Genomic DNA, 26,769 nt, shown 5'->3' on the forward strand with positions numbered 1-26,769 from the left:
GATATGAATCACGACTATAAGATACCGAATTTGGTTAAACTGCACCGCAAAATGTGGGGGTAGTTAGGAATCTAAATCGAAGGGGACAGACACTCACACAACTACAGTTTTATATATATAGATTTCTTAAAGTCTCCCTTGCATAAACTGATATATGTTTTCTTATCTATTGAATCTCCGTTGTTTTCTGAAACAAGGGAGGGGTGACGATGAAGGGGGAAGGAGAAGGTGGTAGGAGTGAAGAGAAGAGAGAAGGAGAGTAGGAGTGAAGAGAAGAGAGAAGGAGAGTAGGAGTGAAGAGAAGAAGCAGGAGTTGGAGCAAGAGAGGGGAAGTGGGAGGGGGGAAGTACGTGTGAGGAGGAGAGAGGTGAGGTGAGGAGAGTTGAGCCCATGTGGCACAAAGGAGTGAAGAGAGAAGATTAATCCCTGTTCACAGTGCAAATGGGAGTCTGGATGGCCCCTGTGCAAGGACAATTCGAATACGGACAGGTGTTGCAAAGAGTGACTGGTAGATTGGAAATGGCATGAGACTAGAGTGTCATTGCAGAGTCAGATGTTTCGGAGGTGTTCCACGAACCAGTCAGCCAAGTGGCATCCCGTTTGCCTGCTGTATAGAGAAGGGCAGAGAGAGCAGGAGATGCAGTTGATGATATTGGTAGAAGTGCAGGTGAAGGAGTCGGTGATGTGATTGGGTCGATGATGGGTGCCGGTGAGGAAGGTGATGTAGGAGAGGTAAAGGCAGGTGCGGCAGCATGGGCAGGAGCAGGGGAACGAGCCAGGATGGGAGGTTGGGTTAGGAAAGAAGCTGTGGACCAAGAGGTCTCGTAGGTTGTGGGTTCATTTGAAGGAGGAGAGGGGTCAGTTAGGGGAAATGGGAGGCAGGAGATGGCGGGTCGGTTTCGGGGGGAGAGAGCAGATGCACGATCCACGGATCATGCACTGGCAAGGGCGGTGTGGATAGTGGTGAGGGGATATCCACGTAGGATGAAGTGGCGAGCCATGAGTTGAGACTGAAATATATATATATATAGGGAGAATTCACAAAAAAACAAAAGATGAAGACAGGTGGTGTAGACAACAAACAGATGTATTAGTTTAATGCTCGGGAAGTGAAAAAGTCTTTAAGGTTTTGAGCCTATGCTTTTCCACAGAAAGGAACACAGAAAGAAACAAAAATTGTATGCACATTTTGCTTTGACAGTTAATGGCAGCCAAACCGAGGCTTGGATTGAGCTGAAAATTGGCAGGGATACTAAATGTGCAGTGAGGATGAGACCCACAATGGTTAAAATTTGCAAGCTATAAAGATGTGGTTGCTATGGCAAAAAGAGTGAAAATTCATTGTCTTTAAACAGACTTTGACAAGTGTTTGTTGTTTCTCTCTGACGGTTATCACCCTTTCTTCTTCCATCTCTCTCATTCCCCATTCCTTCCTCTTTATCTCTATAACGGCTTTTGACAGCTTCTACTCACTCTCTTTCCCTCTCCGTATTCACTGTCTCCCTGTCACTCTTTCTCTCCCAGCCTCCTCTCTCTCTCTCTCTCTGTACGTCTTTCTGTATCTATAGAGGGAAAGCGTTGACATCTGCAAGTGTGATTAATGGAGGGGAATAAAATAGTAAATAATTATATTGTGTCAGAAATATATTTCACTCTCTTGAAGTTTAAATATTCCCGCTACAGGGCTTTTACAATGGTGAATTATTATCACCCACCACCACCACCACACAATAATGATAATAGATATTATTAATTAGATATTTATTGTGTTAATTTATATATGTGTGTGTGTGTGTATAAATATATATATATATAAAATTATATATAAAGTGTATATATCGATATTTGAATATATATGTATGTGTATATATATATATATATATATATATATATATATAATGTGTATACATATGTATACATAATGCATATATATAAATGTGTATGTATATAATGCATATATATGTGCATATATATTTAATGCGTATGTATATATATATAATGTATGCATATGTGGTCGGATTGAGCTGAAAATTAGCACACCTGTATTAAAAGTGCTGGTGAGTTTGCATAGTAATTTTGAGTTTGTTCATTTGAAACGCATGGCCTCCAGAGCAACATTCTTCATCTTTTAAAATGTGTCCCGTGTAGACCCGAATGAAATCAGGTTATAATACCGAAACAAGTAAAACAACAATAAAGTATTTTAATCCTGAGCAAGACCGGGTTTGTCTTCTAGTATATATATATATACATGTTTATGTGTGTGTATCATCATCATCATCATCATCATCATCGTTTAGTGTCCGCTTTCCATGCTAGCATGAGTTGGACGGTTCAACTGGGGTCTGGGAAGCCAGAAGGCTGCACTAGGCCCAGTCTGATCTGGCAATGTTTCTACGGCTGGATGCCCTTCCTAACGCCAACCACTCCGTGAGTGTAGTGGGTGCTTTTTACGTGCCACCGGTACAGGTGCCAGACGAGGCTGGCAAACAGCCACGATCAGATGGTGCTTTTTACGTGCCACTGGCACGGAGGCCAGTCGGGGCGGCGCTGGCAACGGCCACGTTCGGATGGTTCTCTTACGTGCCACCGGCACTAGTATCACAGCTGCAATTTCCATTGATGTTGATCGATTTCGATTCTCATTAATATGTATATGTGTGTGTGCATGTGTGTGTGGGCGTGTGTGTGTATGTTGATGCAATTGAAACAATTATTGGATTTTTGAGATGAGATCTAAAACAAAGATATTCTTCATACATATTATTTGTGAAATTAAGGGTGTGTAACATATTTGGGGACAGATTTATGTTTATAAAATAACAGATATATATGTAACAGATAATAACTTTATTTATCAAAAAATGCTATGAGGATAAAAATAAACCTTTTCTACAATGTTATTCAACAAATAAACTGCTTCTATATGAGATCTAAATCATCTACATGCTTGAATCAAGTAGTCCTGGTTCATTTTGGACATTACTCTGACTATGGCAGCTTTCTAAGAATCTTTGGTGTTATGGGCATGTTCATTGACCTCTCTCTCAATAATGCTCCTCATGTAATAGTCCAATGGACTGAGATCTGGGGAATTAGGAGGCCGAATGTTAGGGGTTATGTGATCATGAACATTTTCAGCCATCCACTCCTGTCTTACTAGAGCCATGTGTGATAGTGAAGAGTCTTACTGAAGCACATATGGCCTTCTATAGCATACACTGTCTATCCAGGGCTTAACAATCATTTCCAGGACCTCAACGTAGGTGGCAGAGTTTCTTCTAAAGCCTTGTTGAAAGAAGTAAGGAGCCATCACATGTCCTTCATTGCTGACAATCCCTAAAACCATGACAATTGCAGGAAATTTTGTATGCATAACACTTGAAACTTCAGAAGGTTCTACACATATCCATCTGTCATTTCTTCTGTTAACTTTTTGATTTTGGTCAAAATTTTTCTCGTTTGAGAAAAACCACATCAAATCTTCTTCTGCTGCATTTTTCAGTTTGTTTAAGAGACTTTTAGATCTGATGTAGTGATTTTCTTTTGCTTTTTCTGACAAATTGACCTTTCCTCAACATATAAGTTTTATGACCTATATCTGCTGTCTTTGTGGACAACATTTCTGATTGTTCCTTCTGACACATGGGTATCTTTTGCAATTAACCTCAGGGACTTTCTGGGATTGTAATCAATGATCTGTTGAACTTTCTTGATAAAATCAAGTGTTCTGATGATTTCAGATCATTTAGAATGTTTTTTATGCTTTGATACTGGTGATACGTTTCCATCTTCAGTCTCTAACTCCTTACAAACCTTGTAGATGAAAGATCTAGTAACTTTTAAAAATCGAGATATTTCTAAATCACTATGCTCCTTTATAACCACAATAACAGCATGCCTCTTCATTTCTTGAGTAAGCTGAGCATTTGCCATTATTATTTTCTGAAACAAAGATTATACAGAGTGAGCAAAAAATGCAGTAGTGACCCAAAAGAGGTATATCCTCAAATACCTTATGCACCCTGTTTATATATATATATATATATATATATATATATATATATATATATATATATATATATATATATATATATTTATGTATATATATATTTGTGGCCGATGCCAGCATCACCTCAACTGGCTTCCGTGCCGGTGGCACATAAAAAGCACCCACTACACTCACAGAGTGGTTGGAATTAGGAAAGGCATCCAGCTGTAGAAACACTGCCAGATCAGACTGGAGCCTGGTGCAGCCTTCTGGCTTCCCAGATTCCCGGTCGAACCGTCCAACCCATGCTAGCATGGAGAATGGACGTTAAACGATGATGATGATGATGATGACATACATAGACATATATATATATATTTATATGTGTATGGCTATTTGTATGTAAGTATATATGTATGTATATCTGTGTGTGTATGTGTGTGTGTGTGTGTGTGTGTGTGTGTGTGTGTGTGTGCATGCACTTATATTTTGATATATCTTTCAAATATTGCAAAATGAAAACATAGGACAACATAACTTTTCATTTTTTCAGTTTAAATATCTTCGAATTAACTGAAATAAATAAAAAATTAATAAAACTTATGCAGTTAAGGATGCCAATAAAATACATCTTAATCAGAACAGAATACATACTTGGTTTGCAAACCATGTTCCCAGATTTTCACAGTCCAATCCGCACTGCAGGTGATGAATATCTTTGGATGATACTTATTCCAAGCAATCTTATATACAGACATATGGTGAGCTTTAATTGTGCTCATCACTTCAGTGGAATAAGCCTTAGAACAAGAATGGACATGGCCTTCTTCAGTACCAACTATGTAGAGGTAGTTGATTTCACGATGGAAGTCAAATGTTGTACCACAACCTAAAAATGAGAAATTTATGAACACTTTATGGTTGAGGTAATTTATTGAGCACTTAAAGAAAAAAAAAGGCTAAAGGAGTAAATCCTCACAGAAAATCTGGATGTACAGTTATACTTGACCAATATCCAGCATCTCTTGTGACTCCATGGATGGCGTGAACATATAGAGTTGTCTTTCCTTTGCAATATATCCATCTGTTTGTGAGTGTTTATTGAGCGAAAACACCTAAAGCTCCACGAGGCTCCGGCAGGGGATGGTGGTGATCCCTGCTGTACTCTTTCACCACAACTTTCTCTCACTCTTACTTCCTGTTTCTGTTGTACCTGTATTTCAAAGGGCCGGCCTTGTTACTCTCTGTGTCACACTGAATATCCCCGAGAACTACGTTAAGGGTACACATGTCTGTGGAGTGCTCAGCCACTTACACGTTAATTTCACGAGCAGGCTGTTCCGTTGATTCGGATCAACCGGAACCCTTGTCGTCGTAACCGACAGAGTGCTTCCTTTTTCCTTTATATCCATGAGTAGAGAGGCGGTAAGTGTACTTGGGGCTAGGCTCTTGGAAGCAGCTCAGACACAGTAGAGATGATTAAATCACTATCTCTGAAATAACTTTAACCAACGACAAAAAATGCCAACCATTATTATTTAGAGGAAGGACATTCTTACTAGTGTTGTTGTTGATGTTGTTGTTGCTGTTGTTGTTGTTGCTGTTGTTGTTGTTGTTGTTGTTGATGATGATGCTGTTTAGCTTTGAATCATGCCTAATGAAGCCATCCTATGTTCAAAAGATTCCTAGCCACAACCATCTTGTCTTTATAGGAATATCTCATACTGCATCATCATATTCTTTCTTCTTTCTTTGTTTAAAACATTATCTTTCTTCTTTCTTTGTTTAAGACATTATCATTATTCTTCAAAACCAATCAAAGTCAACTTTATCTTTCATCATTTCAGTGTAGAAGACATAAAATAATATCAGTCAATTACAAGAGTTAATTATATTAACTATTCCAACTCTGAATTTAAAAAAAAAATATTAAAAGGGTTTGCTTCTCAACCACATGGTTCTGGGTTCAATTCCACTGCACTGCACCTTAGGCAAGTGTCTTCGACTACAGCCTTGGGCTGACCAAAGCCTTGTGAGAGGATTTGGTAGACTGACACTGAAAGAAACCTGTTGTGTGTGTGTATTTGAGTCTCAGTGTTTCCAACCACTGCTTGACAACTGGTGATAGTGTGTTTAATTCCCCATAACTTAACAGTTCAACAAAGAGGCCAATAGAATAAGTACTAGGCTTAAAGAAAAAATAAGTATTGAAGCTGATTCTTCAAGGTGGTACTCCAGTATGGCTGCAATCTAATGACTGAAATGAGTAAAAGGTAAAAGGTAAAATCGCTTGCTCTTTTAATCAGTGTACATGAATACATTGCCTAAGACACATCATAATATGTAATAGACACGTGTATATGCTATGGACATGTGATTAGAATGTTATAAGAAAAAAATCACAAGACACATTCTTTAAGCTGAGTCAACCAGTGGGAGTCTTAAGGTTAGACCAAGAATGAGAAGATTGGATAATATCCATAATCTCAGATGGTCATACTTGAGAATTCCACAAGAAAGTATAATTGCAGTTGCTTCTGATAGAACCCTATGGAGGAGGTGCCTGAGGACTCTACCTCTACAACCCTCCTAGGAATAGTTGGCAAATATTGATGGATGGAGGGATAGAGGGATATGTACATGTGTGTGTGTGTGTGTGTGTGTGTGTGTGTGTATGTGCATGCATGTGTGAGCATGCATGTGCATGTGTGTATGTATGTATATATATATGTATTACACATCATTTCTGGATATATAAACCTAACCTATTTAGTATTTTACTCACACTTTAAAAGAAATATGATGTTGTCATAAAAACTGTATCTTATTTCACAGCTAGCATTTAAATATGATTTCTGTGTCAATGGGTGTTTAGTAATGCCTAGCAACATGTGTCCATAAATGGAACATGTGTTCCATTTATTACCATATATCAATATTACTTTATATTTTTGCTATTGTTTACAAAGGAAACTTACTACTTATAATTTAGATATTTTCTCCTAGATGAGAGGGGGAAATGAATATGATGAGCATAATAAATAAAGAAGTTAGTATGTGTGTGATACGCACACACACACACACACACACACTCATATATAAATATCATCATCATCATCATCATTTAGCATCCGCTTTCCATGCTAGCATGGGTTGGACGGTTCAACTGGGGTCTGGGAAGCCAGAAGGCTTCATCAGGCCCAGTCAAATCTGGCAGTGTTTCTACGGCTGGATGCCCTTCCTAATGCCAACCACTCCGTGAGTGTAGTGGGTGATTTTACGTGCCACCGGCACAGGTGCCAGACGGGGCTGGCAAACGGCCATGGTTGGATGGTGCTTTTTACGTGCCACTGGCACGGAGGCCAGGCGAGCTGGCAACGGCCATGATCGGATGGTGTTTTTTACGTTCCACCAGCACGGAGGCCCCTCGGGGCGGCACTGGCAATGGCCATATATATATATATATTTATATATATATATATATATATATATATTATATATATATATATATATATATATTAGGGAGTATAACTCCAAACTTACAGGGAAAAATTCAATTAAGTATTAAATAAATTTCACAATATAAATATATGATATATATAAATTAGAGAAAAACCACTATTATGCAATTCAAACAATGAAAGGCATAAACCAAATCATAAATAAAAGATAAAATATATTTTAAAACATATAACTAGATCACAGAAAGTACGAAAATGAATAAATAATATATAATAAGTATATATATATATATATCACGTAACCGACCAGGCTATCAGATGTTGCTACACATCGCTGGTCACAATGCGCTTCGCATTGTTTTAGCCTTCAAATGACGCCACCCCGCTGGCTAAGCGAGCAGGCCAACAGAAGAAAGGGTGAGAGAAAGTTGTGGCAAAAGAGTACAGCAGGGATTGCCACCATCCCCTGCTGGAGTCTCGTGGAGCTTTAGGTGTTTTCGCTCAATAAACACTCACAACGCCCGGTCTGGGAATCGAAACCGCGATCCTACAACCACAAGTCCGCTGCCCTAACCACTGAGCCATATATACACACACATATATATATACACATATATATATTTACAAAAAAAGAGTCAAAGATCCTTCTCAAACAATAGCCTCATAAGACCAGCTTTCCAGCTTCTGTGGCATATATATTCACTACAGGATGGGACGCTGATCCTTTGTAGTATTACTCATTTTTGCAAGCTGAGTGGACTTGAGCAATGTGAAATGAAGAGTTTTGCTCAAGAATTCAATGCATGACCTGATCCAGGAATTGAAATCACAATCTTACAATCATAAGTGCAACACCCTAACCATTAAGCTATGTGTCTTCACACACACACAGACACACATGTTAGTTTTGATTAATAAACAGCAGAAGCTACAGATTGACTCAAGGGCAGAGAGTTTCAGACAGTGGATGTATGAGTGTGTGTGTGTGTTGTGTGTGTGTGTGTGTGTGTGTGTGTGTGTGTGTGTGTGTGTGTGTGCATGCATGCGCATACTCATGCATGCACAAACCACATATACATGCCACAGTTAAAATAAATTTAGAAAAATTATTTTCATTTTCAGCCAGTGAGACCAATTTTCAGAATGCCAATAATCATTAAGTTATATCAGTAAAGAGAACAATACAGCTGACATACCATATAAGATAAGTTTAGTTCCATCTGGACCTTCAGCTGGTCCATCAGGTAATGGCATTTTTATTATTTCTTGAGGAAGCAATTCATTCTAAAAATGAAAATAAAATTTAATCAGCAATGAAACAAGCTATAACTTCTCTTATTTTGATATAGAACAGGAGAAAATATGTGACGTTTTATTAACCCTTCAACTGAGAAATTAAATTTTGTGTTATTCCAATAATGATATAAAATGTATACCAAAAAGTAAAATTGGTATTTTCTGAAATTATACTGCCTCAAAAATCTTGACATATCTCAACAAAAGACAGTTTCAAATATGACTTTCTTCAACAAAAGTTACATTGGTATGTAAAACTGCTTTCTGCAGTTAAGGATAATGAAATTTTAAATGGATGTATCTGATTTCTGTAGTAAAAGGCTTGACCAAAAGAGTAAACATTGGGTTAAATGCATTAAGTAAAAATATAAGAAAAAGCAGATCATGCTCTGATTATTTTGACAATATTTAATAGATGTTACACAACAGACTATTACAGTCACCAATATCTAAAGGTAACTGCACTGCCATACAGGGTGTTCAGGAGCTAAATTTGACAGTTTGCATAAAAGGATAAGAAAACCCAATATGTTTTGTTTTTGTTTTTCATCAAAGTCCTTTTGATGTCGCTTGTAACATTTTCAACGACTCCTCTCTTAGTGTGTTACATTAAACAAATGATCAATTAGTTAGTTGGATGGATATTTAACCAATTGGTTAATATAAAAGAACTGGAATTGAATCAGTGCATGTGTTATTAATAATGGTGTAATGACTCTTGCTAGACAATAAAATTGGTTTCAACACATGAATTCACACAAAGAAACTTGCAAACCCAATACAAAAATGAAGTAAAACACAATATCTCGTTCAAAAATTGGGAGACACCACCCTCAGCTTCCACCATAGCCTCAACATAGCTCTGGGACCTGGCACATGCATTCCTCACTGTGTCCTTAGGAAGATCTTTGAACACTTCCTTGATCATGGCCACTAGCTTGGCCTTGGTATTGCAAGCAGAGCAGTTGGTATCTTTCTCAACTATACCCCACATATAGTAATCCATGGGATTACAATTGGGGGAATTAGGGGGCTAGAAATTGGGGCTGGTGAAGTCACAGAAATTCTCTGACAACCACTTCTGACTTTCTCTAGCGATATGGCAAGAAGCTGGATCCTGCGGCCACACATATAGCCTTTCAACAGCAATCCTCTTCAGTCAAGGATTGGAGAGTTTCCAGCAGCTTCACTTACCCATCTGAAATTAGTCTAAAGCTCTGTTCAAAGATGTGGGGATGGATTCTGGTTTACAAATGCAGTCAGAACACCTGCTGTGTCCCTTCCTGCTGGCCTTGGCTTCATGGTCTCTGTTGCAGCTGTCTATGTCACATCTTACAACTTTTACTCTGTTCACAGAGTCTTGAGTAACAATCATAATGTCTGCATTTTGATACTGGACATGAATCATCACAACACAGGTAACTCTTTTCTAATTTTCAGATGGTTTCTAGTCCTCTATGTTAGCTAACTTTTTATCAACTAGAACTTTAATCTCTATACTCTCCAATGTTGTTGACTGTTCACCAACATAACAAGCTGTTCATGAAAAAAGAAGTCATGAAAATGTCAAATTTAGCCCAAACACCCTGAATATTTGAATGTATATAATATTTCTGTGTATTTTAATAAGCTTAAAGGGGTGAATTTTGAAGTCTCATTCAACATATATATATATAACTTTGACTCTACTATCAGTATTGAGTCCTTTCATCATTAAGTATTTATTGTTATTTTACACTAAATAACCAATCATATACATACACACACATACATACATACATGCATACACATATACATATACATACACACATACATAAATGCATGCATACATACATACATATATACATACATACATACATATATACATACATGCATACATACATACATACATACATACATATATACATACATGCATACATACATACATATATACATATATACATACATACATAAATACATACACATGTACATATACACATACATATGTGTGTGTGTGTAAGTGTGTATACATACGGTTCATCAGAGATGAACCCACAGTACTTACTCTATATCCCCTTGTCTTTTAAACCATTTCCTCTACTCCTTGAACCATGATAGAATTCACTCTGTACATATTGAATGTACCTGTACTTCCACCACCCACACCTTACTACCCCTGATTGCTTTTTGTTTTGCCTATTCATAGTAATGTTTAAAGCACATTCTGTAATCCTATAATCAGGCAAGATGCCTCATTAAAACCAATAAGAAATAGAAACAAATATTTACTTTGACAATAATCCATTCAACTATTCTGCCATCAGAAGAAATGGAGTAAAACAGTGCATTGCCTTCCAAATTGTCTTTCTGCCATCTTACCTAGGTAACGAAAGAAAATTAGATTTAAAAAAATCAACATATTATCTGAAGATGAGATCAATTACTATATCAGCTATGTCGATTGTAAATGTAAACCCCAAAGAGTTGTTGTTTAACTTCAAATTTATTCATATAAAATTGACTTATGACCATTCTTGCATGAATATCCTGTCATTTTGCAAATCTAAGACTATATTGTCCAATATATCATCTCTTTTTAAGGTTGTTGGGTTGGGGCATATTAAACAGGCAAAAATTTATCTATTTCTAGCAGATAATTTCAGCACTTTATTGAAGGTTGGTATCCCAATCACCTAAAAACAAGTGGGTGTAGATAGGAATAGCAAAAATGTTATTTGTTGGTAGGAACAGTAAAAGATACAGATGGAAGCTAAGGTTGTAGAATACTGGTGAAAGAAGTTTTGCCTATCTTTCAAGTCATTTTTATTTTGATGTTGAAAACATATAAGTCTATGCATGTGTTTTGAGGGTGTCATTATTATCATGATCATTTAGGTAGTGATATTAGGCTGTTTACCCATAATCCATCTCTATTCCTTATGTACCTGACTACTCTTGGTTCCAAAGTAAGGAACCAAAAGCTGAGGAGCCAAGACAATTATATTTATTTTTACTCATGATCTAACTTATTTAACCCCAGTAATTTTTGTGGGTAAACTGCACTAGATGATGTATGTGCAGTATAGATAGCAGAGATTATGTTTGAGCTCTGAAATGGGTTAGTAGCTGTTCAAAGGTTATGTATCATTACGTTATAAAAAGAAAAAAAAAAACCCTTGTGATATAAAAAAAAATATGAAAAGGAAACCAAATAAATTAACAGCTTCAAAATATTCACAATATATATGCAATAAAAGAACAAAATACATGAAATCTTATTTTCAATAACTAATGGAAATAATTTGCCAATAGAAAGGATAAAAAGAACCATATAAACATCTAACTTGTTTCAAGTCCAAGACTGAAATAGATTTATTGATATAGCATGCAATATTTTTTTGATATTATCTTATAATAAACCATTTCTGTTATATTGAGCTCTTTTATAAATAATCACACATCATTTGTATATTGAAGATTATATATACCATCAGATTACCAAGGCTGCTCCTTTCTAGAGGACAACTTTCAGACATTGAATAATCATCAAGTAACATACATTGAAACAAGTTCCTGTAGCAGTATAAAGTTTAATTAGTTTTTATTCTCATCATCAATTTAACTACCTATTTTTTTTCATTTGTTCCTTTTTTTATGTGAAAGAAACTAATATTAGTCATTTATAATAGTTATTTTCTCACTATATTAACTTGCCTGTACAATTCCAATACTGGTGTATTTACACACACTTATGAAATTACTCATCCTCTCCTTCTGCTCCTAATTGATTTCCTATATTCTCCCTTATACTCACCTTCTCGTACCTTAAGAGTTCGATCTAGCACCTTGCCACCACTGTGTTTACCTTCTTCCCACTGACCTATATATAATGCAAGATGGTCATCTATATTTGCTATAGCAAAAAACCTGTGCTTGTCCCTCTATTATATTTTAGCCTCTCAGTACCTAACATACAGCCACCACCCCCTCTCCGAAATATATTTCCTACTCAGTCATTGGTAAGTGGGGGCTTTTTCTTTTCTTTTCCTGCCCTGCAAATTGCTCAGTGATCTCACTAGTGCCAATAGCATAAAAAAAGGAACCCAGTACACTCTTTAAAGTGGTTGGCATTAGGAAGAGCATCAAGCCATAGAAACCATGCCAAAGCTGACATTGCTATTCAGAGCAGTTCTGTGGCTTGCTGGATCCTGTCAAACTGTCCAATAAATGCCAGTATAGAAGATGGATGTTAAAGGATGATGATGATGATGCCTAATGAGCCATGGAATTCAACATGGCTTTTTGCAGTAGAAAGAGGTACTCACCATAGTGATGGTAACATCAACATAAACAAATGCACTTCCCAGCCAAATATTTGTAAAACACAAAATGTTAACACAGATTTAAAATAAGAAAAGCAAACAAGATTTAAAACATTGTATAACCATAGAGACATCTTTTAACTTTTGTTTGTTTCAGTGATTAGACAGTGGCCATGCTGAGACACCATCCTCAAGAAATTTTAGTCGAATGATTCAGCCTCAGTACTTATTTTTTATTTTAAGCCTGGTTTTATTGGTCTTTTTTGCTGAACTAGTAAGTTACAGGGACATAAACACACCAACACCAGTTGTCAAGCAGTGAGTGGGGGATAAACATAGACACAAAGATACACACACTTATATTATGGGCTTCTTTCACTTTCCTATTTCTTTATTGCCCACAAGGGGCTAAACTTAGAGGGGACAAACAAGGACAGACAAAGGGATTAAGTCAATTACATCGACCCCAGTGCATAACTGGTACTTAATTTATCGACCCCGAAAGGATGAAAGACAAAGCCAACCTCCACGAAATTTGAACTTAGAACATAACAGCAGATGAAATACTGCTAAGCATTTCACCCGGCGTGCTAATGTTTCTGCTAGCTCACCAGCTTCTTTCAGTTTCTGCCAACCAAATGAACTCACAAGGCTTTGGTTGGCCCAAGGCGTTAGTAGAGGATATTTGCCCAAAGTTTCACACAGTGGGACTGAACCTAGAACCATGTGGCTGATAAGCAGGCTTTTTACCACACAGCCATGCATAGAGACAAGAAAAATAACTTTGTGACAAATGACAGTGATAATATAGATTTGCAAATTTGCAACAAATAAACAAACAACAAAATTCACACACACACACACACTGCCAAGAATAAATGTATAAATTTAATGGCTTTGGAAATAGTTTTGCATATGTTCTTTTTCCAAAAACTTTCTGAATATAGATAAAGTTTCAGTGTAAAAATAGGAAATAAAAGAAAAACATGGAAGAAGTGTATCTCAAAAGATCTTGTCTGAGGAATCTGCCAAAAAATGGTCCAGAAAAAAAGTGACACAAACAGATCTAAAACAAAAGTACTTACTATGATTTGTTGTTCCCTCCCCTTTCCTTTCTTCCTTGTTTAAATCTGTTTAATTTCAATCTATGTGCTGAAGAATAGATTCAATATCAATGTATGATTCACACTATCAAAAGCTCTCACTCTTGTAGCTGTCATTAGGTCCAGTAACTCTGTAGTCTCTCTTCCTCCCTGCCTTTCTCTCACTATCTCTCCACACACACACACACACACACACATAATTATATATGTATATATAATTTTTAAACTTCTAGAGAACATGAAATAATTTTTTGTGCATTGTTTTGTATATCATCATCATTATCATCATCATCATCATTGTTATTTAATGTCCACCTTCTATGCTGGATGGTCCGACCAGTGCCAGCCAGGCAGGAGCCTGCACCAAACTTCTGTGTCTGTTTTGGCACAGTTTCTACAGCTGGATGTCTTTCCTAACAGCAACTGCCCAGTAGGGTGGTTATATTAATATATTAATATATTTAATGTGAGTGTGTGTGTGTGTGTGTGTGCGCGCCTTTGTCTGTGTCTGTATTTGTATGTATCCATGTCTTATTGATAGTTCTAAACAGGCATCACCATTATACAAACAATGTTGTTCCTTTCCAGTTTTCTGTGCAGAACATATTTGGACATAGATAAATACAACCTTACTTGGAAACAGGTGAGAGTTGATAGCTGTAAGGACATCCGTTTATAGTAAATCTGTCTCAATGAATTCTGTCTGAAAGTTGAAATGATGATGATGATGATGATGATGACAATGACAATGATGGCAATGATGCTGATCAAGAAGAAAGCAAGCCTTACAAGCCACTGCATCAAGATAACATCACAACTTCAGATGTGTAAATTAGAAACCTTAACTTAGCAATCTAGATAGTTCTCTGCCTATTAGTAAAGAACTCTAAATGTAAGAGATAGAGAGTAATCAATTCATTGACAAATTAGCATAAAGAAATATTGATCTCTAACATAGGCTCAAATCTTTGAATTTGAGATGGATATTATCAATTAAGATCAACCAAGATTCTGATTTGTACTTATGGTCATTGAAGGTATGAAATGTAAAATTAAATTTGGTGGGATTAGAAATAAGAAGCATAAACAAATATTTATTTCAAATTTTGGCACAAGGCCAATAATTTCTGAGAAAGAGGTAAGTTGATTACATGCATTGACTCCAATGTTCAACTGGTACTTACTTTATCGATCCTGAAAGACAAAGTCAACCGCAATGGAATTTGAACTCGGAGCATTAAGACACAAAATTCTGCTAAGCATTTTGCCCAGTGTATTAACAATTCTGCCAGCACACCATTTTCACTCATAAAAAAATATTGGTTTCACATTTTGGCACAAGACCAGCAATTTCAGTGGAGGGGTAAGCTGATTACATCAACTCAGTATTCAACAGGAATTTATTTTATCCCAAAAGGATGAATGGCAAAGTCAACTTCAGCAAAATTTGAACTCAGAACATACAGACAGACGAAATGCCACTAAGCATTTTACCCAGGGTGCTAACTATTCTGCCAGCCTACTGCCTTCACACATGAAGAAATATTAAGACTGAAACGCCTCACCTCCCACACTGGACCGAGATGCTTCCCATTCTTTGCCGTACATCTCTGGAGTAATGGTTCTCTGTTGCAAAAATTATAGACTGCCACACTGCCATCATATAATCCAGCACAAAGCATGTAACAGTAGACAGGGTGGATGTCAAGACACATTACACCACAATCAGTTGAAGTATAGTATTTGGGATAAGATGGATTCTTCAATGAGTAAAGCAATATCATTCCATTATATTGATTTCCAAAGTCATCTGGAATTGAAAATCAAGAAAATAAATAACTTAATACATATATGAGATGTAGTCAAAAAGTATCCAACCGTGATTTTTTTTTGCATAAAATAATAATGCATGAGCAAATCCACATGGATATTAGGTGGCCACATCTTTCCTGAGCATGCGGAAAAATTTTCGTGTCTGCAGGTTGTGCCATTCACCCACACTGAAAAGTGTGCTGTGCAATTTTTCCTTTTGAGTCAAGATGACCAAGCACATTGAGCAAAAATACTATATCAAATCCTGCCAAAAACTTGATGATAAACAAGCTCAAACTATCAAGAAGATTCAGAAGGCCTTTCAAGATGATGCTATGGGGAAAATACAAATAAAGAAATGATAAAACTGGTGGACAATGAGCCACATTGTGGAAGACCATCGATTAGCAGAAATGACGAAATGATTGCAAAGGTTCTTTGTCACCTTCATGAAGCTGTGTGGTGAAAACAACCCAACCTGTGGGCTACAAAGAATTGGCAGCACCACCATAACAATGCACTTGCTCATTCCACCCACATCATTCAAGCATTCCCCATCAAGCAAAACAAACCACTTGTTTGTCAGGCTTCCTACTCCCTAGACTTGGCTCTGTGTGACTTTTGGCTATTCCCAAAGCTCAAAAAAATACTCAAAGGAAGAAGATTTGAGTCAACAGAGGACATTAAGCAAAATTTGATGGCACAGTTCTGCAGTGTCCCAAAAAGTGATTTCCAGAAATGTTTCCAGAAGTAACAGGAAGTGTGTAGACTCCGAAGGTAAATATTTTGAAGGAGATTAAATCAAAATGGTGAGTTTGTTAATATTACTTGCTTTTTGGCCAAAGATTGGATATTTTTTGACTACACCTCGTATGCGTGTGTGTGTGTGTGTGTGTGTGTGAGTGTGTGTGTGTGTGTGTGTGTGTGTGTGTGTGTGTGTTGTGTGTGTGTGTGTGTGTGTGTGTGTGTGAAAATAATATAACATGAAGATGGAGGATATCAGGCTTTAATAGTAAATCACAACATACATTTCTGCATTGCACACCAGCTTTTGGTGGCTAAGTATATATTGAAATACCAGTGTTGCCAACTTAAAATCAGCATTTTATGCTAAATTTCAGTAGAAAAAATGCTAAAGACTAATTATATCAAAAAGCTTAATTTTTATTTACATTTTTATTCATTTTCTTTAATTATATTCAACGTTGAAAAATAATTTCTTGAATTTCACTGATTTGATCACTTTCAACCACAGTGCCTAGGTCTTGACTTCAGTATACATTCAAAGTCCCTATCTTGTTAATTATGTGTTTTGGAATATCGAAGATTTTGCAACATGAGCCATATCTTTTCAGGCCATATTTTATGGACAGTATTGATCTAAGCATAGGAAGATGCATTTTGTTTTTCAATTTTGATTTGATTACACCCATACTACTGAACAACTGTTCAACTTCTGCATTTGAGTTTAGCAAAGTCAATAGATTAATGGCAAAATTTGCAACATCTCTAAAAGGATTTCCTCCAGTAGCATCTTTATATTCCAAGACTTCCAGCCAGAATGCCTCAGTATACGACGTATTTGTCCATTTAACTAAATGAATGTTATTAAACTGAATTTCAATTGAAGAAACTTTTTGTTCATTTAAATGCATTGTTTCAAAGACAGGTAAAATTGGCTCTTTGAAATGCTGCAAAATATTCTCTACTGAAAAACATTTCATATTCCTCAGTGTATTAATATTTCCTGCTTGAGCTTTTTATAAATGCAGAGTAAAAGTTGTTGTGCTCTTTTGCGAATATTATTTTCTTCAGTGGCTGTTACAGTCTTCTTGATAATCATTTCTGCTATCTTTCTCTCAAACCTGTAGCCTAAATTTGGTTTAGGATCCAGAAATTTTTCAATAGAAGGATCCAAATCAAGAGGATCACTTCTACATGTTGGCAACACTATCATATTAGCAACATATTTGATCAAATTTGAAAGATCTTCAAGTAGTTTTGTTTTGTCAACAGTGTTTGATTCAAACAGTTCATTCACTTCCTGAACATGTTTTAAAATTGGATGCAAAAATAAAAGGTGAAGTTTAGCCCTAGAATCACAAAACATTTTATGTGACATTTGGGCTGTAAAGCATTTTTCTTTTGTAGTTGTAGTTTGAAAGTGAGTTTGCAATTCAAGCCATTCGCTTAAAATTCTATTTTCCGCTGGTTCTGTTGACAGCTACCTAGTTGTACAAGAATTCACGATCTTCAAAGGCTCTTTATCATTGATAACAAGGTAAAGTTGTTTGTAGGCACTTTGTCTTGTTGAAGAACCATTTATAGGTTTCGGACACTAAAAATTCCAAATTTATGGGTAAGCATTCAGCACAAATGTGGGATACTGCCAACTGTAAAGAATGACATACACATCTAAATAGAAGTAATGATGGAAATTCTTTTAATTTCTGGAAAACACCATTGTTGACTCCTATCATTACTTGAGCATTGTCGGTTCCTATAACCAGTAAATTGCATTGCATGTTTCTAAAGATACCATACTGAGATATGTATGTATCACTTTTTTTGTGAGTGTCACTATAATATATGATAACAATTCCTGACAACATGTTTATTGATATATCATTGGATTCATCTAATAATGGGTTAAATTTTCTATTTCCTATACCAGAAATCAAATCTCCATCAAAATACGAAGGTAGAACATTTCTCACAATATTTGCACATTTTGTATGATGCAACTTCACTTTGGATGTAATATCACTATCTGACATATAATTCTTACATAACTCTATTAAGTGATCACAGCTATTAAATGATGAGTGGCAACAAATAAACATTGCTAAATTTGCTTCAGGCATAGATGTCTTATCATTTTTGGTTTTAATAAAATTGGTAAGAGGAATCATTTGCTGTGGAGTTGATGCCTTATGTTTCTTTGCTTCACAGTGGCTTACAAAAAAAATATTTTGCCAACATATTACATCTACAATATCTACAATGTACTTTAAATTGGTCACTAGGTACTTCACACAATCACTTAGTAAATGCTGGCACCTTAAGCCATCCCTTTCAGAATTTTTGCTGGTACAACTTTGTTCTTTCTTTGCTCATTGTAATGTAGTGGGAAGCAAGAAAACAAATTTCATGTGACATTTGTGCTGTAAAGCACTTTTCTTTTGTAGTTGTAGTTTGGAAGTAAGTTTGCAATTGAAACCATTCGCTCAAAATTCTATTTACTGCTAGTTCTATTGACAGCCACCTAGTTGTACAAGAATTCATGATTGAAAGCACAACTTATAAGTTTGCCGCTAACAATTCTTTCATTCATCATTAACAATTCTTATGTTTGCTGCTTACAAATTTTTGAGGTGAACAATACTGATTCAGGGTGCAGGGTGGCCAACTTATACATGGAAAACTAAAATCTGCAGAAACCCTAAAACTGTGTTCTGATATAAACCTGGGAACATCATATTTCACTTCCAATCTTACATTTAATATCTAATGGTAAAATCACAAATATTACTACAATTTTTGAAAAAAAAAAAGTAAATAGAAATATAGAGAGGGAGACCCCACCACCCCCATACTTCTATACAAGATATATAATCCAAATCAAGCATGAAAAACACAGGCCTATTTTAAAACAGTCAAACTGAAAGTAAATCAGTCAACTTGTCATGATAAAAACTCATCACTACAGAATAAAGCAGTGTTAGGACAAATTTCCATGCTTTCATTCTTTGCATCACATTTACATTATTGTGTAGTGAGTTTAGGTGCTGACATGAGTTATCTTCTCCCCCCACCAGCACCACTCTGTATCCAAGCCAGGTGGGGTTGCTGGAAAAGTTTATAATTTGATAAACTTTCATTTGAAGTTTCGTAAAAGTGAAAGAAAAATTCAACAATAGCTGATAGTACTAAAATTTGGCTATAAGATACATTAACAAAAATAGATAAGGAGGAAAAAGAAGAAAATAGCATAACTATTGTGGAAATGTCATATCAAAGAAAAATGCTAAAAAGATGCTAAATGAAATTTTAAACCTGCTATTTTCGCTGCTAAATGTTAGATTCAAAATTTTCTGCTAAATGCTGAAAAAATTGCTAGATCTAGCATAAAATATGCTAAATTGGCAACCCTGGATACTTCATCAGGTGGAATATAATAAATTTCTGTTGGATTTTTCTAAATTCTTTGGATAAACGATGTACATTACTTTCCACCAATCAAATTGTCAGAAAAAAAAGTATAAACACATAAGTCATTTTACAATAATAGCACCAACAACAATAACAATAACAGAGCTAAGGAGACTTTCAACATACTCAAAGTATTATACCAATGTATACACACACGTGTGTGTGTATGTGTGTGTGTGTGTGCATGTGTGTGTGTGTGTGGTGGAAGACATGCTCTAGTCATAAGGATGTTCAACTCATGATCAAAAAGTCTGAATTGGGCAGTGAATTGTGTCTTTCAGCAAGGTACTTCATTTTACATTGCTCCAGTCCACTCAGCCGTAAATGGGTACCAGCCAAGTGCAGATACAGCTCTCTTTCCCTCCATTTTGTCACATTTTGGATGTGCTGCTGAATCAAACGTAAGTGGAACCAAGGAGTTATCTTTATCTGCTCATTGGCAGCTAAAAGAATTAATGAAAGCATGGTACATCTGCAAAGCCATACTCATTCACAAGCAATATCAGGCTGTACTTGTGTAGATATGTATATTTGCATGTGCCTCTGTGTGTGTGTGTGTGTGTGTGTGTATGAGTTATTTCATAAGCCATACAACTACCCTCCTTTTCTAAATTTCACTCCAATAAAACCTACTGTTTTGTAAAATGAAGGACACATTCAGTAATGTACTCTTAGATACACTATGTCCCTCCACCTCAATCAAGCTGGAGTGATCACTGATGGAATGTTTAGTTAGAACTGAGTTGAAGCTAAACAAAAACAACAAAGGTACCATGGATTTACCAAAATGCATTTGAAATGGTGGAACAGAATTCCAAGATTACTTACATGATCCAAAAGACACAGCAAATAAGTCTTTGTATTTGGGATTCCAACAAAGAGAAGTTACTGTCAAGTGCTTGGCTTTATCAAAAGAAAATTTCCATAATGGTAAAAGAGTTCCTTCAAGATCACGGAATTCATCTGAACCATCTTCCCAATATTTGAAATCTATAATTAGTGAAAACAAGAAAAAAAAAAAAAAAGAAAACTTTGTAGAACAGACACTGGTATGGCTGTGTGGTTAAGAAGTTCACTTCTTTACCATGTGGTTTGGGGTTCAGTTTCCTTGCATGACACATTGGGGAAGTGTCTTCTACTCTAGCTCCAGAGCAACCAAGGCCTTGTGAGAGGATTCTGTTGTCTGAAACTCTGTGTGTGTGTGTGAGAGCGTGCATGCCTGTGTGTGCATACATGCTTGTACATACATGTGTGCACATGTGTGTCTGTGTATATACACATGCTCACACACATGTGTATGTGTGTATATGTATATATATATATATACTAATGGTCACCTGGCCTTCGCCCCAGTCTGTCCATGAGTCAGATCATAGTTAAGGCTCCTAGTCACCACTCATCATAAGAAAAAGGTCTAAATTCTAACCTAACTTGTCATTGCTTTGGTGTTTCCTGTACTCTGGAGCAGACTTTTCTACAGGCTTCAGACTCCAACTGCTGTTGTTTCTGTCCTGGTGACTTATGTTTCCTCAAGCAGTCTTGTCTATCAGCTTGAGACTATATTTTATATATATGTATATATATATATATATATATATATATATATATATATATATATATATATACACACACACACACACATATATATATAATTCTTGAGATGAACAATACTGATTCAGAATGCAGGGTGCTCAACTTATAAACGGAAAGCTAAAATCTGCAGAAACCCTAAAACTGTGTTCTGATATAAACCTGGGAACATCATATTTCACTTCCAATCTTACATATAATATCTATTAGTAAAACCACAAATATAACTACAATACTTGAAAAAAAAAAAGTAAGTAGAAATATAAAGGGGGAAACCCCTGCGACCCCCATATTTCTATACAAGATATATAATCCAAAACAAGCATGAAAAACACAGGCCTATTTTAAAACAGTCAAACTGAAAGTAAATCAGTCAACCTGTCATGATAAAAACTTATTAGTACAGAATAAAGCAGTGTTAGGACGAATTTCCATACTTTCATATCCTTTCATTCTTTGCCACATATTTAAATTATTGTGTAGTGAGCTCAGGTGCTGACATGAGTTATCTTCTCCCCCACCAGCACCACTCTGTATCCAAGCCGGGTGGGGTGCAGGCCCCCCCCCCCCCCGGAAAAGTTTGTAACTTGATAAGCTTCCTTTTGATAAACTTTCATTTGAAGTTTCAAGAAAGTGAAAGAAAAATTCAACAATAGCCGATAGTACTAAAATTTGGCTATAAGATACATTAATGAAAGTAGAAAAGGAGGAAAATGAAGAAAAAAGCGTAACTATTGTGGAAATATCAAAGAAAAATGCTAAAAAGATGCTAAATGAAAAAGCAAAAGAAAATCACTACATCAGATCTAAAAGGCTCTTAACAAACTGAAAAATGCAGTAGAATATTTGATGTGTTTTTTTCTCAAACGAGAAAAACTTTGACCAAAATCAAAAAGTTAACATAAGAAATGACAGATGGATATGTGCAAGCCCTTCTGATGTTTCAAGTGTTATGCATACAAAATTTCCTGCAACTGTCACAGTTTTAGGGATTGTCAGCAATGAAGGACATGTGATGCCTCCTTACTTCTTTCCATAAGACCTTAGAGTTAACTCTGCCACCTACATTGAGGTCCTGGAAATGTTTCTTAAGCCCTGGATAGACAGTGTATGCTATGGAAGGCCATATCACACATGGCTCTAGTAACACAGGAGTGGATGGCTGCAAATTTTCATGATCACATAACCCCTAACATTTGACCTCCTAATTCTCCAGATCTCAATCCATTGGACTATTGAGAGATAACACCAAAGATTCTCTGAAAGCTGCCATAGTCAGAGCAATGTCCAAAATGCACCAGGACCACTTGATTCAAGCATGTAGATGATCTAGGTCTCATATAGAAGCAGTTGTTGAAGCTGAAGGTGGCTTTATTGAATAACATTATAGAAAAGGTTTATTTTTATCCTCATAGCATTTTTTGATAAATAAAGTTATTATCTGTTTTTTTTTATGTATAAACATATATATATATATTGTCATGGGTGCATAAAAATTTGGTGGGCAGGAAGACAGTCCCCCTCCCCCCGAACACACAGACACATGGTCAATGTGGCCCTGTGTTTAAGCATACCTAAACATAATAGTAAATCCAGTACTGTATGGGTGCATGGCCTAGTTGTTAGGGTGTTGCACTCATGATTGTGAGATCATTGTTTCAGTTCCTGGATCAGGGGATGTATTGCATTCTTAAGCAAAACACTCCATCTCATGTTGCTCTGCAATCATTTTGACACCAAGCGTGGAGTACAGTGTGCATCAGTTCAAGCAACAGTTTGATGGAGGGTGTGAGCTAATGCACACCACAAACAAATCATTTGTGCAGATTGTTCAGCAAGTAATTGCAGAATTGTCTTTCTCATACAACGATAGACTACCATTATATATATATATATATATAATTTTATTTGTTAGGGAATAAAAATTCCGGCATAACAGGAGTTCAAATTATTCTCAATGAGGAAATATATATTTTCATTTAGAGATAGTAGGCCCCTTTCTCCCACCATATAAAAGAATTTTAATTTAAATACTTACTACTTTAAAGTAGTAAGTATTTAAAATCCTTTTATATGGCGGGAGAAAGGGGCCTACTATCTTTAAATGAAAATATATATATATATATTATATATATATATATATTATATATATATATTATATACGAGAAGAAAATGGATGTAAATAACAAGGAGAAACTCGTCATTTTCACTGCTATGTCTTTAATTTAATTAATTAACAAAGCAGAAGGTAGCACTTACGATCGTTTCAATTTACTAGTTTTCGTAAATATCTTCAGAATGCAAAAAATAGATTGATACATCAGTCAGAATGTGAAAATAATTGATACATGAGTGATGGTAATAGAGGCAAAATTTGTTAGTCTTACATTATATTTTGTTCTTAAGTTGGTTATTTCGCTGGGTGTGGTTTCATTGTAGTAGATTGGTTAGTTTATGGTTCCGTTGGGCAATTAGAGCGGGGTGTATATCAATTTGTTGTGGAATCCTGAGTTTTACTAAGCACATATTTTTTGCACATGTATTTAAATTGGTTCAAATCAGTGGGATTCCACACCAAAATAATATACACCCCGCTCTAATTGCCCAACGGAACCATAAACTAACCAATCTACTACTATGAAATCACTTTCCAGCGAAATAACCAACTTCAGAACAAAATATAATGTAAGACTAACAAATTTTGCCTCTATTACCATTACCAATGTATCAATCTATTTTCGCATTCTGAAGATATTTACTAAAACTAATAAATTGAAATGATTGTAAATGCGACCTTCTTCTTTGTTGATTAATTAAATTAAAGACATACCAGCGAAAATGACAAGTTTCTCCTTGTTACTTACATCCATTTTCTTCACGTATATAACCTAAACTACAGTCTACCTACTGAACTACCTGCTACTGTACAACTTTACACAAGACTGTAACTAATGTCTTTTCAACTACCATAAAAATCTCAGAGACAATAACTTTTTTTATGTAGATAAAAAGAAAAGTGATGAATCCACCTGACTTCAGTTAATCACAGATGCATTTCGAACCTAAACTAAATTATATTTACCTATTGTTCTCCTCAGTGTGATACTCCGAATTATAGATTTTTGAGTGTTAGGATTAAATATGTACACGATCAAGCTTCATTGCATAACTAATATTCAACTGCACTCCCAAAAATATACAGCCAAATGTGATACATATTTATCCTTTATACTCACGTGTGTGTTACAACCTATCCCATGCACACATATATATACATACATATGTTATGTTATGCTTGTTCCTTCTCAAGCCATGCCTGGTTCATAGGGTCGGTTTCCCAGTTTCCTTGGTGTATAGGTTCCCCACCTGGAGAGGACGCCAGTCCGTCGCAGATGCAGGAGGAAAGAGAGAGAGAGAAAGTTGTGGCGAAAGAGTCAGCAGAAGTTTGCCATTACCTTCTGCTGGAGTCGCGTGGAGCTTAGGTGTTTCGCTCATAAACACACATATCACCCGGTCTGAGAATTGAACCCGCGATCTTTCAACCACGAGTACGCTGCACTAACCACTAGGCCATATGCCTCCACATACATACATATATATACATATATATGTATGCATAGAATAGAGGTATGTATATGTGTGTGTTAAATAAAATATCACCCATTGGTCCAGTCTGCTACAAATACTATAACCAGATCTCTGGTCTAATCCCAAACCAGGAACCATGCTTTCCTCCTTCCCATTTCCCCCACACCTCTTGACTCCTCCTCTTCTTTTTACTAGTCTTTAAAAAATACCTTACAAAACATTATTCCCCTTGTAGAAGCTGTAATAGGGAGAGTGAGAGCAGTTGAAGCAGCAGAAGCAACAGATGCAGCAGAGATAGTAGCAGAAGCATTGGGAAATGCAGTAACAAAAGTAACAAAAGCAGTAGGAACAGCAGCAGCAGAAATGGCAGTAACAGCATCAGCATCAGCAGCAGTATATTTTTAAAGTAAAGAAATTATTGCGTTCGCTCTACCTTGAGCAATATCATCATAAGTGTTCTGATTTACCATTCTCTCTATTATCATAGCTGCTTTACTTACAGAGGAAATGTCATCAGTCTGTGAGAAAATAAATGGTAAAAGTAGATAAAGATGATGGAAGAATGTAAAAGAGTTGAAGACTAAGAATTGTATAAATGAACTGGCAGTATCGCCTGGCGTTGCTCGGGTTTGTTTCAACCCTTTAGAATTGGAATTTTTGAAAAGTAAAAATTTTGCATTATGTAGCTTGTTATTCTCTTTAAGTGAACATTTATCTGGTTGAAATACACCGAAAAATGGTGACACGTCAGTCAAAAAATCGTAAAAAATAAGGATTTTCATAGAAAAAAAGCACCTTTGTGATGTAAATAATTTTTGGTGTTAACATGGTCCGATTTGAATTTTTTTCTTCTACGGAAGGAAGAGCAAGCCTTCTTCTATCATACTCTCAATTTTGGTCAACTTGTGCTGCAGGGTCTCGGAGGAAATAGTGTTAGTTGAAGGCTACCAAACCTGCCATACACAGACAACTTCAGCTTTATATATAGAGAGATTAGGAATTATAATTTGTACATTCTTTATATTCAGATCAACAATCCTGGCTTATTGTGCAGATGTGGCTGTGTGGTTAAGAAGCATTCTTCCCAACTGTATGGTTTGGAGTTCAGTCCTGCTGTTTGGTACCTTGGGTAAAAGTTTTCTTCTATAACCCTGTGAGTAGATTTGGTGGATGGAGTCTGAAAGAAGCCCATCATATGTATGTATGTATGTATGTATGTGTGTATGTGTGTGTGTGTGTGTGAGAGAGAGAGAGAGAGAGAGTGTGTGTATGTTTGTGTCTCCTTGTCTTGACATTGTGTAATCACTATATATGAATGTCCTTTCTTTTCCAGTATTCTGTGAAAACAAGCCTGGTTAGAGGGAAAAATTACCTTGCTTGGAAGCAAATAAGAGTTGGCAACAAGAAGGGCATCC

At 36.0% G+C, this 26,769-nt stretch overlaps 1 protein-coding gene across 6 annotated transcripts in view; it reads right to left on the reverse strand.

Annotated features, from left to right (window-relative positions):
* LOC115232642 (dynein intermediate chain 2, ciliary-like) overlaps positions 1-26,769 on the reverse strand; it is an 87,059-nt gene that overhangs the window by 20,601 nt on the left and 39,689 nt on the right. For all 6 annotated transcript variants that reach the window (XM_036513594.1, XM_036513602.1, XM_036513626.1 and 3 more), the window contains 6 exons: positions 25,788-25,872; positions 21,005-21,166; positions 15,718-15,962; positions 11,017-11,106; positions 8,649-8,736; positions 4,646-4,880 (listed from right to left, as the gene is read on the reverse strand). In XM_036513594.1, coding sequence (XP_036369487.1) covers positions 4,646-4,880; positions 8,649-8,736; positions 11,017-11,106; positions 15,718-15,962; positions 21,005-21,166; positions 25,788-25,872 — 905 coding nt within the window. The remainder of the gene's footprint in view (positions 1-4,645; positions 4,881-8,648; positions 8,737-11,016; positions 11,107-15,717; positions 15,963-21,004; positions 21,167-25,787; positions 25,873-26,769) is intronic.

The sequence above is a fragment of the Octopus sinensis genome, linkage group LG2, assembly GCF_006345805.1.
Source record: "Octopus sinensis linkage group LG2, ASM634580v1, whole genome shotgun sequence".
NCBI classification, from domain to species: domain Eukaryota; kingdom Metazoa; phylum Mollusca; class Cephalopoda; order Octopoda; family Octopodidae; genus Octopus; species Octopus sinensis.